A 16,643-nucleotide genomic window follows, 5' to 3' on the forward strand; every position below is an offset into this window, starting at 1 on the left:
AGATCTTGGTTTTGGTGTATGAAGCCCTCTATCACTTGGGACCAAGATACTTGAAAGATCACTGCATTCTGCAGGTGAGGACCTCATGCAGATACCATCTTATCAGGAGGTCCACTCCGCACAACATGGGAAGCAGACCTTTAGTGTTGTGGTACCAACACTTTGGAATTCCCTCCTCTTAAATATTAGACAGACACAGTCTCTGTTGTCTTTTCGGCGCCTACTGAAGACCTTCATCTTTCAGCAAGCCTTTTAAGTAGCAATCTTATTTAAGTCTGCATCTATATTGGAATTGTTTTAAAGATTTTTTAAAGATGTCTTGAAGATGTTTTGTTTTAAAGATTTTTTTTAAAAAATGTGTTTTTAAGATGTTTTAAAGATTTTTTTTAGAAGTTATTTTGTTTGCCACCCTGGGCTCCTTCAGTAGGAAGGGGAGGATATAAATTTAATTAATAAATAATATATCAATAATGGCATTGCCATTTCTAGGTAAACTCACTCACTCAAAATCACCAATTCTGAGTATCAGGATTTATGGCGTGGCTTCTGCAAATACCACCATTGCAACTGCTAAGCCAGCCTTTCCCAACTAGTGGGCCACCAGATGTTGTTGGACCACAATTCCCATCTTTCCTGACCATTGGCAGTACTGGCTGAGGCTGATGGGAGTTGTGGTCCAACAACATCTGGTGGCCCACTAGTTGGGAAAGGCTGTGCTAAGCAATTGAGCAACACCACTGTGAGGAGGAGCCACAATGTGGGCCCCTCCCATATGCCCCATAGCTTCTAATGGTGCCCTCATGATTCGGGAAGGAGATCCAAAAAGTGATGCACAGATAGAGCTTAGAGTAAGAGGGGACAGGTACTACAGCAACACCATAAGTCTCCAGCACTTCTCCTTCCAAAGGAGCCTTGCTGGATCAGACCAATCTATGCCAGGATCAGACAAAAGAAAGTACTTCCCACAGCACATAGTTCAACCATGTAATTAAACTACCACAAGATTTATGGATGGCCACCAATTTGGATGGTTTAAAAGGGGATTATACACATCCATTAAGGATAAAGCTACCAGGGGCCACTAGCCCATGATGGCCATATTCTGCACGAACATGACTTTCAAAGAAGTAAAAAAAAGCTTTATAGATCACAAATACTTAAAGAAGGTTAAATAAGACATAAGACTGAACATTATCTTGGAATTTCATAATCTATCAATTTATGAACAAACTCCGTCTTTCAATAAATTTGTCCACTGTACATCCTTCATTACACTTCTTATAATATGGATTTGGCTAAGAAAGTTATATTCCAGATTTTCTAAAAAACCATGAATTCTACCTTGTGTTTTTGAAGATTTGCAGTTATTTGCTGTTACTAAACTGGCTGTTAATAATGCCGTAATCAGTTCTGCGATGACCTTATCTGTGATACTTTGCAAACATCTGAGGAGCATTTGTTTTACATTTAATACTAAATTATATACAGATGTGTCATTTACCAGTTTAACCTTTACAACTTTAAAAACTTCCTACCAAAAAGGCATACAATTCCAGAAACGATGCATTAAATCTTCCCCTGGATTATTCTGTCTCCAACAAACATCCACCCCCTTGACCATTTGGGCTGCCCTTTTTGACGCTTTTTCCAGCTCTGCTTACAAGCCCCGCTCCTGGAAGTTCTCACAGTTCAGGGGAAATTATCGGGACAATAAGAGTAACTATTCCAGATCAGTGGATGCAGTAATTAAAGGATGCAGTAATTAAAGTAATTAAATCTTGCATATGCAGCATTTAGGGTCAAGAAGAAGCACAGACAATGATGGCAGATACTGGTTTTATTGTTTCACAGTCAAGGAGAGTTAGTTCTTAGCAAGTATCTCCTCAATAAAGGGAAGGAGCTCCGTCACGCGAGCATACACGCCCGGGCTGGATGGCGAGCACGTGCCGCTGCCCCAGGAGACAATCCCAACAAGGGTCCAGGCACCGTTCTTCTGGCACACCAGGGGGCCACCAGAGTCACCCTGTAGGGGGAGAAACGGCAGCAGGATGTTGAGGGAGGGTCCAAGGGAAAGAAATGATGGAGCTGGCAACTCCCATGTCAGGAGATGAGGGCAAGGGCTGAGTCCTCCTGGCTGTGTGCAGTAAGAAAAAAGACAATGGGGAAATCTGGCCATTTTGGTGTCTCTCAGTTTTTCTCATTTTTTCCAGTCAAATTCAGTTCTCCCCAGAGCCGCAATTTTAAAAAAGTCCTCATGAAAATTCGTCAGTATTTTTGTACAGATTTCTTCTAATATGTGCCGTTTATGTGCAACCGTTAAGGCACATTTTTGCCTAACAAACACATTTTTCCAAAGCGTATTTTCCAGAATGTTTATATCTTCCTTACTATAATGCATTTTGTATGTTATTTTCACTAGTATATGCACTTTTTGTGCACATCATGTGGCTGAAGAACTACACTGCAAAATTCAGACAAGTGCGAATTGTGCAGATTTTGAAGGACAGCTGTGTTTAGGATTGCGTGTTGTTTCAGGCCATGCAAATTAGGTACGTTCACCTTTAAATGTGAACTGAATCAAATTTCTCCCCCATCCCTAGACGAATGCTCATATTTCCCTTGCCACTAAAGCAACCACTGCCTGGCCCTAGGGTTCAGGAATTCCGGGGCAGATGATGTGGCCTCAGATACATTTTGGCTCCTAGAAATCAAGCACAGGAGGAGCAAGGGAAAGAAAGCCACAGTGGCCAAGGAAGAACACAAATGGGAGGCTGGATGGAGGCAAGAAAGAGTTGGTGGGCATCCCATCTCAGGCAGGAGCTGCTGTGCTGGCTGAGGAAGAGACATGGGGGACAGGTTTGGAAAGGGAGCACTATAGGGTCAGGTGGTGGCTCAGACACAAAGGACTGGAATGGGGGACATACCATGCAAGAGGACGCCCCTGCAGCGCCTGCACAGACCATGACGTTAGTGATGCGGTTGCCCCAGTATTTCTTGCACTGCTCATTGGTCAGCAGAGGGAGAGCCACTTGCTGAAGCCGGTCTGGAGAATCCTTGTCTGGGAAAGATCAAACGAGAGAAGAGGTTTTCAGATACGTACGCATGCATGCACATGTTCCCAGCTAAACTCAGGGCTGATCTATATGAGAAACATACCATTTAAATCTCACGGCTTCCCTGGAAGAATCCTGGGGCCAAATGAGATGTTAATTGCTAAGATCAGTGTGGCTGATGCTCACCGCCACATCTGGAGGACCACAGGTTAGCCACCCCCTGCCCAGTATCATCTGGTTCCCACAAAAGGGGATTCAGGGCAGGCTGACAGAAACCTGGATTCAAGCCCCACATAGCTAGCACCACGGCCCTTTTCCAAGGGCGGGCAGTGTCCAGATATTACCAGTGTGTTTCAGATAGCCCCAGCCAGTGGTAACACAGGTCATGCCCCCAGGGAAGTCGTCAGTGGGCTGAGGCAGACACACAGGGGCCACCCGAGCCGTTAGCTGGGCCGGAGTGGCGAGCTTCAGCAAGGTGATGTCATTTCCAAGAGAGAACATGTTGAACTTGGAATTCTTGAAAACCTGCCAAAGGAAACAATTTGGTTTAAGCTTGTGTTCGTCACCTTTGAATCCCCAGTAGTGTAGCGGCAAATTCAGAAGTTCATGTTGATCACAGCCATGCCCCCTCCCCATTTTTTTTGCTGCGTGGTTGAGAATGAGAGCCTTGTTAACGCCTAGGAACCAATAAGCATGAAAGAGGAGAATGTTAGCACTGAGAAGAGTCTTCTCACTGGCTGACTTGCCTCCTTTCACGCTGATTGGACTCTTCTCAGTAGCTAACACTCCCCTTTCATGCTGATTGACCTGTAGGATGCTATAACTCCCATCATCCTTGACTACTGGCTCAACTGGCTGACAGCATCTGGAGACCCAAGGTTGAAGAACACTAGTTTAAGCCAACCAGGAGTGGGGCTCCTCTCTAAATGGATCCCTCTGTGCTAGAGGGAATAGCAGCATGCCTTTAAGGTTGAAAAACCCAGGAGCAGTTCCTCAGTTTCCTCTGCTCATTTTCAAGAAGAGGCTATTCTAGAGGGCCCCATCCAGTGGAGACTTGAGACATGGCCCCACAGAGGTTGTCAGTGCCCAGTGCCCACACAGGGTGCATTCTTCAGTGCGGCTTGCACAAAACCATGGCACTTTTAGGTTAGCCTTAACTACACTGTGGGAAGGAACCTGCTGGTTGGATGGACCCTAAGCGATGCGTGATGCTTTCATCTTGTTCCAAAGAGATATTCAGCCCATCTTCTTGCAATATGCCCTTATATAAGACATTTATAACCAGAGTAGTTGCAAACTCTGCAGACTCAAGGCTATTGTAGCAAATATATTGTAGCTACTGTAGCAAACATGTTGTTTCCTTGTGCCAGGTCACAGTGTGGATCAATTTTCTGTTTGTCTGGGATATTAATGTTTGCTCCAGTTTTTTTAACGATTTAATTTGGGGAACTCCATCCCCCATAACAAGTTGCACCTAACAGTTTTGTCTTCTAGTCTGCTGTCTTAGGGCAAGTGCTATCAACCTTTTTGGGTCTGTGGGCACATTTGCAAAGTGGAGAAACTGTTGTGGGCACCACACACATCCCACAACCTTTTCTACTGGCTATGGCTGGATGTTTCTTTCAAGCTCAATTTCAAACAGGGGGAGATGACCCCATGGGAGCCAGGCAAGTCCTCTGTGGGCACATGTGCCCCCAAGGGCACCACGTTGGCAGTTCCTACCTTCGAGGGTTTTTGTTTTGGTTTAGAATAACTGAGACGGCCTTGGTCGCCGTGTTTGATGACCTGTGTCGGGAGAGAGACAGAGGGAGTGTAACTCTGCTGATTCTCCTTGATCTCTCAGCGGCTTTTGATACCATCGACCATGGTATCCTTCTGGAGAGGCTTGTGGAGTTGGGAGTTGGAGGTACTGCTTGGCAGTGGTTCCACTCCTACTTAGCAGGTCGTCTCCAGAAGATAGTGCTTGGGGAACGTTGCTCGACACCATGGGTTCTCCAATGTGGGGTCCCGCAGGGTTCTGTTTTGTCTCCCATGCTTTTTAACATCTATATGAAGCCGCTGGGTGCGGTCATCAGGAGTTTTGGAGTGCGTTGTCATCAGTACGCTGATGACACGCAGCTCTACTTCTCCTTTTCATCTTCTTCAGGTGAGGCGGTCGATGTGCTGAACTGGTGCCTGGCCGCGACAATGGACTGGATGAGAACTAACAAACTGAGACTCAATCCTGATAAGACTGAGATGCTGTTGGTGGATGGTTTCTCCGATCAGATGGTGGATATATACCCTGTCCTGGATGAGGTTACACTCCCCCTAAAGGAGCAGGTTCGTAGTTTGGGAGTCATTTTAGACTCTTCCCTCTCACTCGAGGCTCATGTAGCCTCGGTGGCCCAGAATGCGTTCTACCAACTTCGGTTGGTAGCCCAACTACGTCCCTATCTGAGTAAGGAAGACCTCACATCAGTGGTACATGCTCTGGTAACCTCGCGTCTGGACTACTGCAACGCGCTTTACGTAGGGCTACCTTTGAAGATGGTTCGGAAGCTACAGCTAGTGCAAAATGTGGCGGCCAGACTGCTAACAAGAACCAAGCGGTCTGAGCATATAACACCTGTTCTGGCTCGCTTGCACTGGCTTCCCATATGCTTCTGGGCAAAATTCAAAGTGTTGGTATTAACCTATAAAGCCTTATACGGTGCGGGACCATGATATCTGTCGGAATGCCTCTCCCGATATGAACCCGCCCGTTCACTATGGTCTACTACGAAGGTCCTCCTCCGGGTCCCAACCCATAGGGAGGCCCAGAGGGTGGTGACAAGATCTAGGGCCTTCTCAGTGGTGGCCCCCGAACTATGGAATAGTCTCCCCGAGGAGGTGCGCTTGGCGCCGACACTATCATCTTTTCGGCGCCAAGTTAAAACCTTCCTCTTCTCTGAGGCATTTTAATGTAAGCTAATTTAATTTTAAATTGTTGTAATCTGATTTCAGTTTGTACAGTTTTTATATATTCTGTTTTATGAGATTGTGTAATTTTATTGTATTTTTTTATGTACACCGACCGGAGAGCTATTGCTAGTCGGGCGGTATATAAGTTTAATTAATAAATAAATAATAAATAAACATCACCCCACAAAATAGATGCCAAGTTTATTTCCAGCTAACATTGAACATAAGAACACAAGAGCTCTGCTGGATCAGTCTAAAGGGAGCCCATCTAGTCCAGCGTTCTGTTCCCACAGCAGCCAACCAGATGCGCCAAAGGGAAGCCCGCAAGCAGGACCTGAGCGCAAGAGCACTCTGCCCTCCTGTGGTTTCCAACAACTTATACTCAGAAGCATATGGGGTCCAAGCATGGAGGCAGAAGTTATTTGGAATAATCATAATAGCTCTTTTCATCCTAACCCTCTCCCCCCACCACCACTGATTTGTTTATTTAATTGATTGATTTCTATCCCACCCTTCCTCCCACAGGGAGCCCAGGGCAGCACTTTCTCCAGACTTTTCTTTTTAATTCAAAAACATTTAGTCTGATGGGGCAGCTTTCACTGATACAGACTTCTTTTTAATATCTACTGTATTCTATACTTTTTATGCTTTTACCAACTCTGCACGTTTTGTAGTATCCTGCAAATGTGTTTTTTCAACCCACACATAGGCACGCCTCTCGTCCAGATTTTGCAAATTCCTAATAATTTAGCAAAAAATGCTATTACTTGCCCCTAAAAGAGTGTGTACCATCTAGTTATTTGGGGGATGAGGAAGCCCAGCTATACAGCAATTGCAAGGTCCGTGTGGTTCTGCCACAGAGTGCCCAAAAAAGAAAATGTGTTATGGGGAACAAAACAGTTTCAGATTGTAACTTGAGTGATGCTAGAAGGGTAATCAGCCATCACAGGCACACTTCACTGCAAATCTAGTGGAAGGACCTGCCCTCTGCCCTCAAATGCATGCAATCCCTTGGCAAACAGCAAGGGCACCTGAGGTCTGGGAAGTCAATCTTGTCCTACCTACCTCAGCAATCTTTAAGACTTGAACATCCTCAGCAGGAGAGGCTTTGTCAAATTCACCCAAGACCACCTGGTGGCTTGTCCTGCAGTGGAGGAAGCAGTCATGAGGGTAGATAAGATATTCATTCATTAATCATGTTCCCAATACTCCCTACAACAGCCCTGTGGGGCAGGCATTAGAATCATAGAATCATAGAGTTGGAAGGGGCCTTGTAGGCCATCAAGTCCAACCCCCTGCTCACAGCAGGAAATCCACAGCTAGAGCATCTCCCACAGATAGCTGTCCAGCCTCTACTTGAAGACATCCAGCGAAGGGGATCCCACCACCTCCCTAGGCAGTCGGTTCCATTGCCGAACTGCCCTTACTGTCAAGAAGTTCCTTCTAATGTCCAGTCTGAATCTACGCTCCTGCAACTTAAAACCATTAGACCTAGTCCTACCCTCTGGGGCAGCAGAGAACAAATCTGTACCCTCCTCTATGTGACAGCCCTTCAGGTACTTAAAGAGTGCAATCATGTCACCCCTCAGCCTTCTCTTCACCAGACTGAACATGCCAAGTTCCTTCAACCTTTCCTCATAAGACTTGTTCTCCACACCGGCTATCATCCTCGTCACCCTCTTCTGAACCTGCTCCAACTTGTCTATATCTTTCTTAAAATGAGGTGCCCAGAACTGAACGCAGTATTCCAGATGAGGCCTGACTAATGCAGAATATAGTGGGACTATTACTTCCCTCGACCTGGAAACTATAGCTCTGTTTATGCAGCCCAAAACCGCATTTGCCTTTTTTGCCGCAGCATCACACTGCTGGGTCATGTTCAACTTGCGATCCACTACAATTCCAAGGTCCTTCTCACATTGCTATCCCCATGTTGCTCATGGGTAGAGAGGGTGAGCGGCAGCAGTGGGAGAAGAGCTTGCCTAAGGCCACCTTTTGAATTCATGGTAAAGGTAAGATTTGAGTCAGCCACTTCCTAGTCCTCAGCTCAGGCTAGGAATCAGGGTTAGCATCAGCACTTGGCATCCTTGAAATCCTTGGTCAGCTACCGGGGCCCCAGCAGCTTAGTAGGGCCCACTGTTGATGCCTTTTCTGGCGCACCCTTTCCATTTTCCCCCCAGCTGGCTGGATCTAACTGCTACCTAAATTTGCCCACAATATCCTTGAGTCATGCTTTGTCAGGGCATTGTGGGGGATTAAAATGGTAGCTAGACCCAGCCACTTGGCACTGTTGTCTTCTGATGGCCACTGCCTGGTCAACCTGCCAGGGACCACTGGTGTGGGGAGATGGCCCATCAGAGGCCCAGGGCCCTGAAGCTAGTTCTGCTAGGACCCATCACCGCTCAAGGGTCCCCTGTTCTATCTGGATCTTCAGTCTCTTGGGTGTCAGTACAACTGACCCAAGACATAGAAAGAGTAACTGTCCTCAGATACAGAGGAGTGAGGGATGGAGGGTGAGGAGTGCTGAATTAACATCTATATTATGAGGCGTATTAAATTCGCCATCTTCTCTCCTTTATGGACTCCATAAATGAGAGACACTGGGTACAGATTGAAAAAAACATCAAACAACATACTAATGAGAACATACTTGAGAAGACTGAGGAGAGATATGATAGCACTTGTCAGGTCCTTGAAAGGTTGTCACACAGAGGAGGGCCAGGATCTCTTCCATGCAGGACACAGAATAATGGGCTCAGGTTGCAAGAAGCAAGATTTCAACTGAACATCAGGAAAGACTTCCTAACTGTTAGAGCGGTACGAGAATGGAACTAGGCAGCTAGACAGGCACCTGTCGGGTATGCTTTAATTTGGATTTCTGTACTGAGTAGGGGGTTGGACTCGATGGCCTTATAGACCCCTTCCAACTCTACTATTCTATGATTCTAACATAACTGGTGTGCCATATATTAGAAAGGAAGTCAAGAAATGAGCATGTGTCACCTATTCCACACTGGCCCCAATTTGCACCACATGGAAATATAGGGAGGAAACCTTTTACCTGGATTTTCGCAGCTGATCCCTACATGCTCTCATCCTGACTTTTATTGGCCGGACAGGCAGGTGGACGAATCGATCCTGCTGAACTTTGATTTCTATAGTTTGCGGGATTTCTGTTTGAATAAACAGCTGCTCCCCAGAGATATTTGGAGGACAAATCTTAAGGACAAGGTTTTCCTTGGCTTTTATGATATCAGCTTAGTTCCTTTGTTTGGAAGCCAGGTGTCCTGGCGCAAGGGACCTGGGCTTTCACTGCCGGGGGAAATTTTATTTTGTATAGTGAATCAAACGAGAGGGGGTTAGTTTCGAAGCTGTATAAATTTTTGTTAGATAAGGATATGGGGAATGTTATGTCCCTAAAAATAGACTGGGTATTCGAGCTGGGAATAAAAATTGATAAAGAGAGGTATGACTAAAGTTTCCTTATAAATCAGTTGCTACTTCATTTCAAGAGACAGCCTTAAAAATAATCCAAAAACCCTGCTAAAACTAGCCCCAATAATGAAAATCTCTTCCCCCACCTGTTGGAGGAAATGCGGTGCTTTGGGTTTTTATAAGCACCTACAGTGGGAATGTAAAATGGTACAATTGTTTTGGATTTATATCATGGAAGAGTTCACAAAAATAACTGGCCAAAAACTCCTTCTCACTCTGGAATTGGCACTATTAAACCTATGTTTGGGAGATAATCTTGAGGTCCTTTATAAGAAGCTGATTAGTTTTATGCTGATAGAGGCCAGGACCATAATAGCTGCTTTTGGAGAGAGCTGAAGGGACTGACTGTGGACTGTTGGTATGAAAAATGATAGGAAATTGCCCTGCAATGATAAAGTTGTGTATGTCCAAACGAAAGAAGAAAAAGGATGATTTCACAGCAGACTGGGGGCCGTTTATTGCTTTTATGGCAGCAGAAAGCACAAATCATCAAGTCCTGAAGCCTTTCAAAGACTTACGAATACAGTAATATCTCAGTTAAGAAATCCTTCAAGGAAAAAGCTCCTTTTATCAAAGTCTGTTTTAGGGGCAGGAGAACACACAGTCTGACAAAGTCAGAATGTGGCTCCTTGTCTACTGGACTGCAGCTGCTGCAGGCAGGTCTCTCACACGTGGCTGGAATGTATGCAAGGCTTACCTGGCCTGTTGTTTCATTTCAGACATATGTATTGTTAGTTTTAAACAAAACGTTTGCTGAAACATGTTGAACTGCTCTTTTTTGTGGTGTAGAAACCTATCCCTGTTCTTTCCATGTTATTCCTACCTCTGGTATCAAAGTTTCTGTGAAAGAAGAAATGTCCAGGGACACATGTGCTACATTAACTAAGGTATTACTGTAGTTTAAACTTTATACTTTTTTTTTGCCATTTGCAACCAAAATATGTCTTGCCTATGAGAAGTGATTGACAAAAATTCTGTAATAAAGGGTATCCTAGGGTGGGAGGGGAGGACATTCTTATCTCTGCAGACTTGATGCTGTGCTTCATTATGTTACTTATACCAATTGAAAATCCAATTAAAAGAAAAAAAAGAAAGGGGGCTCATTCACACAGGAGCTGAACTTGAATTAAAGATGCAGTTGTTGCCATCAAGAATATATCTGCAAGGTTCACACTTACAGCTTCACATCCACTGTTTTCCATTCACACTAGTTGGTGTTCCTCTGGGAAATATTTTGTTTTGTGCCCCTGCCCCCTGTTTTACATTATTAGTCCCTCTAGAGCAGCCTTTCCCAACCAGTGTGCCTCCAGATGTGGCTGGACTACGACTCCCATCAGCCTCAGCTAGTATTGCCAATGGTCAGGAAGATGGGAGTCGTAGTCCAGCAACATCTGGAGGCACATTGGTTGGGAAAGGCTGCTCTAGAGTATCAATCTTGCTAATAGAGAAGGGAATGGGGTTTTTTTGTCAGTTTCATTGTTTCTTGTCAATTGCAGGGTTCCCAGAGGGTGGGGGTGCAATTGACAGGAAACTGATTTAATCAGTGAAACCCTTTTTTTAAAAAAACAAGCTCTGTGTGTGTGTGTGTTCTGTCACATCAACTTCCCACGCCCTGTTTTACATGCTTGGTCCCTCCACAGTATGGATCTTGCTAATAGAGAAGGGAAGAGGTTTTTGTCAGTTTCATAGTTTCTTATCAATTGCATGGCTCGCTTGCAGAAGGGGGGTAATTTGACTGGAAACTGATTTGATCAGTAAACCCCTTTGTTAAAAAAAAGGATCTGTGTGTGTGTGTGGGGGGCTTCTCAATGGTTTCAAGGAGCAAGGGGAGGGAAAGAACTTAAGGGAGGAAAGGGGAGGGGGAGGAAGGCTGTAGTAAATGCAGGAGGACAGAGCAGTTGGAAGTGTCTTGTTAAGCCTCTGGAAGCAAAATGAAACTCGTGGAGAGTTTAGTGGGTGGAGAAAGGGGGGTATCTGAAGTGACAATCCACCTCCCAGCAAAAAAAAAACCGGAGGAAAGAGCCTACATGGGAGGAGCGCAGCGAATGAGAGATGTTTTTTCCTTCACTTATTGCATTTTCAGCAGGTTGCTTTGATTCGGATTTAAAGGGAAAAGCAGCAACACACATTCCCTTTCTCTGCAACATCATGTAAACTGTGCAAATTAAACGGGGGTGCAGGTGACACCCATCTCACATTAAATCTCCGTGTGAACCAGCCCAGGGTAACTGTCCCAATTTACGGTAGTTTCAGCCAGTGACAGCAATCTCAACAGCCAAAAAGAAGGGCAGCCTTTAGAAGTACTACACCACAAAAATAGTGTGGAGAATTAATACAGTGCTTCTAAACATCCACCCATCTATTTATTTTTATGTTGAGTGTAATTTTGCTGTCTCAGTAGTAAAACAGATACAACAAAGTATTGAACAATTTCTCTGACTGCAAACAAGAAACTAGTAATTAGCCAAGAACTGGCTAATCCAGGGTCTATTCAGCAAGGCTACAGCTCTAGAGACAGAAGCCTTTCCAAAAGAAAAAGGCAAGGAGGAAACTATTTATTAAAGAAGCAGTGGCAGGGAGCTGTAAGGCTTACTTCTGAATAAATATAAAGTAGGATCTGGGCTATGGTTATTGCCAGATTGGTTAGACTCAGTGTCAGACTGGGGCCTGGGAGATCAAATCCCTGCTCGCCATGAAGCTCACTAGGTGACCATGGGCCAGTTACTATCTCTCAGCCTAACCTACCTCACAGGGTGGCTGTGAGGATAAAACCAGGAGGGGGACACAGAGCTACACTTTTAGAGTTTTCTTGGAAGGCTATTAAACCACTCTGGGAATTGTAGCTCTGTGAGGGGAACAGGGGGGTCTCCTAACAACTCTCAGCACCCTTCACAAACTAAACTTCCCAGGATCCTTTGGGGGAAGCCATGACTGTTTAAAGTGGAATAACAGTGGAATAAATGTCTGATGTGAATGTGGGCTAGGACATTCCCAGCCCTACTTGGAGGTGCCGAAGAGCAGATACTTTATCACTGAGACTACAACCCTTCCCCCAAATCACCTACAATTGCAGCATTCTCTCCCCAAAATTACATAGGAAAAATTACATACGAAAATGTGCATATTAGGAGAAATTCACACCAAAATGCTGATGAATTTTCATGAGGATTTAAAAATAAATAAACATTAATGCAGAAATAAGGCAAATTGAGCTTAAGTTTGGAAAAATGAGAAACTGAGGGAAATGCAATGGGCAGATTCATCCAGCCCAGGACAAGGATGGAAGATTCCACTTCTGTTCAGCTTGATCCAAGCCCATCCTGCCTCTTTGATCATTGATTAATTTGGAAGAAAACCTTTCCACTCCCTTTATTTCCCACGTTGGGGCAACTTGAACAGTAAATTTAGAAGGAGATCCTGACAGCAAAAACTACGAGAAACGTTGAGAAAAGTAAAGTGTGCCTCCAAGTGCATGCAGAGTACACTTCTCTCACTGCCATCAGTACATGCACATCCCTCTAGAATTAGAAGGCTTGGATTTCCAGCAAACTGGACTCCCTGTTTTTATCTTGAGCCCCAGAGCCTCTCTCCGTGGAGATGGGTTTCTTGCCCCAGAGGTTGTTCACAGAGTCTCTCTTACCTGACATTACAGTGGGCCGCAGTGACCACCCAATTCTCATTGATCAGAGAACCTCCGCAGAAGTGGAAGCCAGTGCTGTCCTGAGCAATGGAGGGGAACAGGTGAGCAAATGGAAATGACCCAATGAGCCCCTGACTTCCAGGGTGTACTTTCTGTAGTGCACTAGTCCTCTTTGAAGTGGACTGGTCAATACTGGAAGGAGCCAAAAGGTTATCAATAACACATTGGCCTTTAACAGTGAGGCTCATACAGAGGTATCACCACTGTTGCCATTTATTATTATCATCATCATCATCATCATCATCATCATCATCATAGATTTATTTGTCACTTGATATATCACACTATGAAAACAACACAGCAACACCCCCTACGCAGTCACAGGAAGTTTTGGCAGCATACTAATAAGAGACAACATCATTTCATCTCAAGTCTATAAAATGCCTGGGGTAAAGGTATATTTTTAGCTGGTGCCAAAAAGTTGTCAATGAAGGTGCCAGGTGGGACTCACTGGGGAGTGTATTCCACAGATGGGGAGCCACAACTGAAAAGGCCCTGTCCCTTTTCACCAGCCTCCAAGCCTCCCTTGGCAGGGGGATCTGGAGAAGGGTCTCAGAAGAAGATCTAAGGGTCCAGGCAGAGCTTGGAAAAGTTACTTTTTTGAACTACAGCTCCCATCAGCCCAATCCAGTGGCCATGCTAGCTGGGGCTGATGGGAGTTGTAGTTCAAAAAAAGTAACTTTTCCAAGCTCTGGCATCCAGGTAGGTTCATTTCAGGAGAGGCGTTCCGGAAGATGTTGGGGTCCTGAGCTGTAAAGAACTTTATAGATCAAAACCAGCGCTCCGAATTGAGCTCAGAAGCGTGCAGGCAGCCAGTGTTACTGGAAGAGGATCGCGCAAGAGCATTCTGCACTAATCGAAGCTTCCAAACCATTTTCATAGGTATTCCCACATATTTGTTGCCAATATAGCTGTTCTGATGCTGGTACTACTTCCAACAAACATTAAATGTGCTATCAGCATCGCATGTGCTTTGAGCATCTCAGTGCAGGACCTACAGGAGCAGTCCTCCTGTGGGTCTCCATTGAGACGCTGAAAGAAAGTTTGTGGCGCTCCCAAGTCTCCTCCCAAATTTGTCCCTTTTTGGGGGGAAAAAATAACTTAATTTAATAATGGATAACAAATGATAAAAATGATTTTAAATTGTGTAGAAGAGCTGGTGGGAAAGCCTTTTCGAAGGCAGCCTCCAGAGCAGCAGTTTTTACCATGTCCACGTTTGGCTGCAACCACTTTGAAATGCGGCCCCAGGAGGGTTGATTATGGGTCAATGTGACCCTCGGCCCCAAAAAGGTTAGCCATCCCTGGACTTGTACCTGGAGGGCCACAGGTTCCCCATCTCTGGTCTTGTTCACCCAAGCCAGTGGCTATCATTGCATCTTACGGCAGAAAATTCCTCAAGTTCATTGTGCATTGTATGAAGGAGCACTTAATTTTGTTCCCTCTTCTCATTTTGCTCACCCATCCAGGCCTTCAGCCTAAGCAAAATGTGAAGGGCTTTTCTTACCTGCAAAGAGACCTGCCAGGGCCAAGATCCAGGCACTGCCTCCTCTCCATTGACAATTCGTGAATAGCCGCTGAGTACAGGATGGATGGTGGGGATGCCGCAACCTGACAAGAAAGTGAAGTTTTTAAGCCAGGAGAGACTCCGTGCCCTGGATTTAAAATAATTCCGTGCAGGGCTTCGTCTGAGTTCAGATATCACCAAGAACCGGCCCCTGCCATGTGTTTTCAATACCAGGGCTCAGTTCTGCAACGTGGGGAGTAATGAAGGAGAGAGTGGCCTTTGCTTGCCACAGAGTAATCACATGGGCTTCTAGCCAGATCAGGACCTGACATTTTAAGAAGCCATGATTCTGTAGCTGGCCAAGGTGGTGCAGCATCCACTCCCACAGGTGCCAGAGAGGGGGTCAAGTTGACCCCAGTATGACACACACAATGAGCTACCTGCATTGACCTTCTCACAGACACCAACTCCTGGCCTGGAACAGCAAAGTACAGGTGCATCGCTTCCTAAAGAGGTATGAAAAGGGGGCTCAGGCCATCAGCCTGGCCTGCTGGACAGATGTCTCAGTATGTCAAGGTTTTTAAAAAAAATGTCTTCTTTTTTTCCCCTAGCCTCTTGCCCAACGCAACCAAAGGCCCTGCTGGTGCTCACCATGGACAGCACCAAGGAAAGCGAAGCAGAGCAGGAGCCAGATGGGAGCCATCTTGCTTGTTGGAAGAATCAGGAACGGCGAAGAGCAGCAAATCTTTATATATGTTGTGAGGCCAAGGGCGGCTGGCAAAGTCAAAAGTCAGCTCAAGCTGGTTTCCCAGCCTTTCCTTATCTGAGGACCTTGGAGATAAGCAGAAAGTTCCATGGTGTAGTTCTGGGGGACTACTGACATAGACCCAGGTGGCCTGGCTCAAGAGCAGTCGCAGGTGCTGGCTGGTCTTTCAGGCAAGGGGCAAACAGGGTTCTGGGGAAAGTCCATTTTCCCCAGGCTTGGGGACCTCGGGGTTTGGGACCTCCTGTTCCTGGCTGCTGCTTTCACAAGAGATACGTTAAGAAAGCTTTTTAGCGGGAATGGCTTCAGCCATTTTTATTTATTTATCTATTGGCAAATGTTTATGAACTGCTTATTATAAAAAAAACCCCTAAGTGGTGTACATAAAACAATTATAAATAATGCAGAGTGAAAATCAGCAAATGTTGAAAACAAGTATACTTGACTAAATTATGTGTCTGAGTAAACTTGTTGAAATTAAAAAGTTTTTTTTAGCAGGTATCTACAACAATATAATGAGGGTGACTGCCTATTTTTTAATAATGTTTTATTGGTTTTCATTTCTTTACAAATAACAATAAAACAAATGCAACAATAACAGAGGAGAGAAGAGTCAAGTTTGCTCCAGACACACATTACAAATTATAATCTGTTGACTAAAAGAGCCTTTCCGGAGATGATTACGAGCCAAGGGAAGATGAAATCCATACTCAAGGGTTGTTGCATATTGTATAAAAATAAATCAGGCTTCATAAAATGTTATAGATGTGTTTTGAGTCCATCGATCTCATAATTGCCAAGTCAGTTTTTTCCAAAAGAGCAAGTTGCCACCCCTGTGCATGCCAGTCTTTCATCAAGTCAGCATCCTGGGAATAAAAATACAATTAAAAACTGTACATTAAAATTGCTACAACAGGCAGAGAAACCATTCAGTTGTCCTCCAAGACCCACAGCAATTTTCAAATGGTCCATGGATGAGAAAGCGTGGGAACCACTAGGTGGCATGACCATCAAAGATGGAAGTAATTTGGATACCTGCATTGAGCAGGGGGTTGGACTCGATGGCCTTATAGGCCCCTTCAAACTCTACTATTAATTGATTCTATTAGTTAGATCCTATCGAACCACAGTTATGCCGGCAATTATTATCAACAAGTTTAATAATTTTTCTTAGTTCTATTCTGA

At 44.9% G+C, this 16,643-nt stretch overlaps 1 protein-coding gene across 1 annotated transcript; it reads right to left on the bottom strand.

The window, feature by feature from the left end:
• Positions 1 to 1,817: 1,817 nt before the first annotated feature.
• On the bottom strand, positions 1,818 to 15,434 carry LOC133369036 (chymotrypsinogen 2-like). Its single transcript, XM_061593863.1, has 7 exons — positions 15,347 to 15,434; positions 14,696 to 14,799; positions 13,132 to 13,211; positions 7,062 to 7,140; positions 3,398 to 3,578; positions 2,925 to 3,058; positions 1,818 to 2,023 (listed from the first exon to the last, which is right to left on the bottom strand). Exons 1-7 carry the CDS (start codon positions 15,396 to 15,398, stop codon positions 1,862 to 1,864), a joined length of 792 nt encoding a protein of 263 aa, XP_061449847.1. The 5' UTR covers positions 15,399 to 15,434; the 3' UTR covers positions 1,818 to 1,861.
• Between the last annotated feature and the right edge of the window lie 1,209 nt (positions 15,435 to 16,643).

Source organism: Rhineura floridana, chromosome 13, assembly GCF_030035675.1.
Source record: "Rhineura floridana isolate rRhiFlo1 chromosome 13, rRhiFlo1.hap2, whole genome shotgun sequence".
In the NCBI taxonomy this organism is placed as follows: domain Eukaryota; kingdom Metazoa; phylum Chordata; class Lepidosauria; order Squamata; family Rhineuridae; genus Rhineura; species Rhineura floridana.

What these genes read in the sequence shown, in the direction of transcription:
- LOC133369036 (XM_061593863.1), bottom strand. Translation starts at nt 15,398, where the DNA reads ATGGCTCCCATCTGGCTCCTGCTCTGCTTCGCTTTCCTTGGTGCTGTC. An exon ending in TTTCCTTGGTGCTGTCCATG is followed by an intron (nt 14,800 to 15,346) that starts GTGAGCACCAGC and finishes CTTTCTTGTCAG; the next exon opens with GTTGCGGCATCCCCACCATC. An exon ending in AAGTCTTAAAGATTGCTGAG is followed by an intron (nt 3,579 to 7,061) that starts GTAGGTAGGACA and finishes TTCCTTTGGCAG; the next exon opens with GTTTTCAAGAATTCCAAGTT.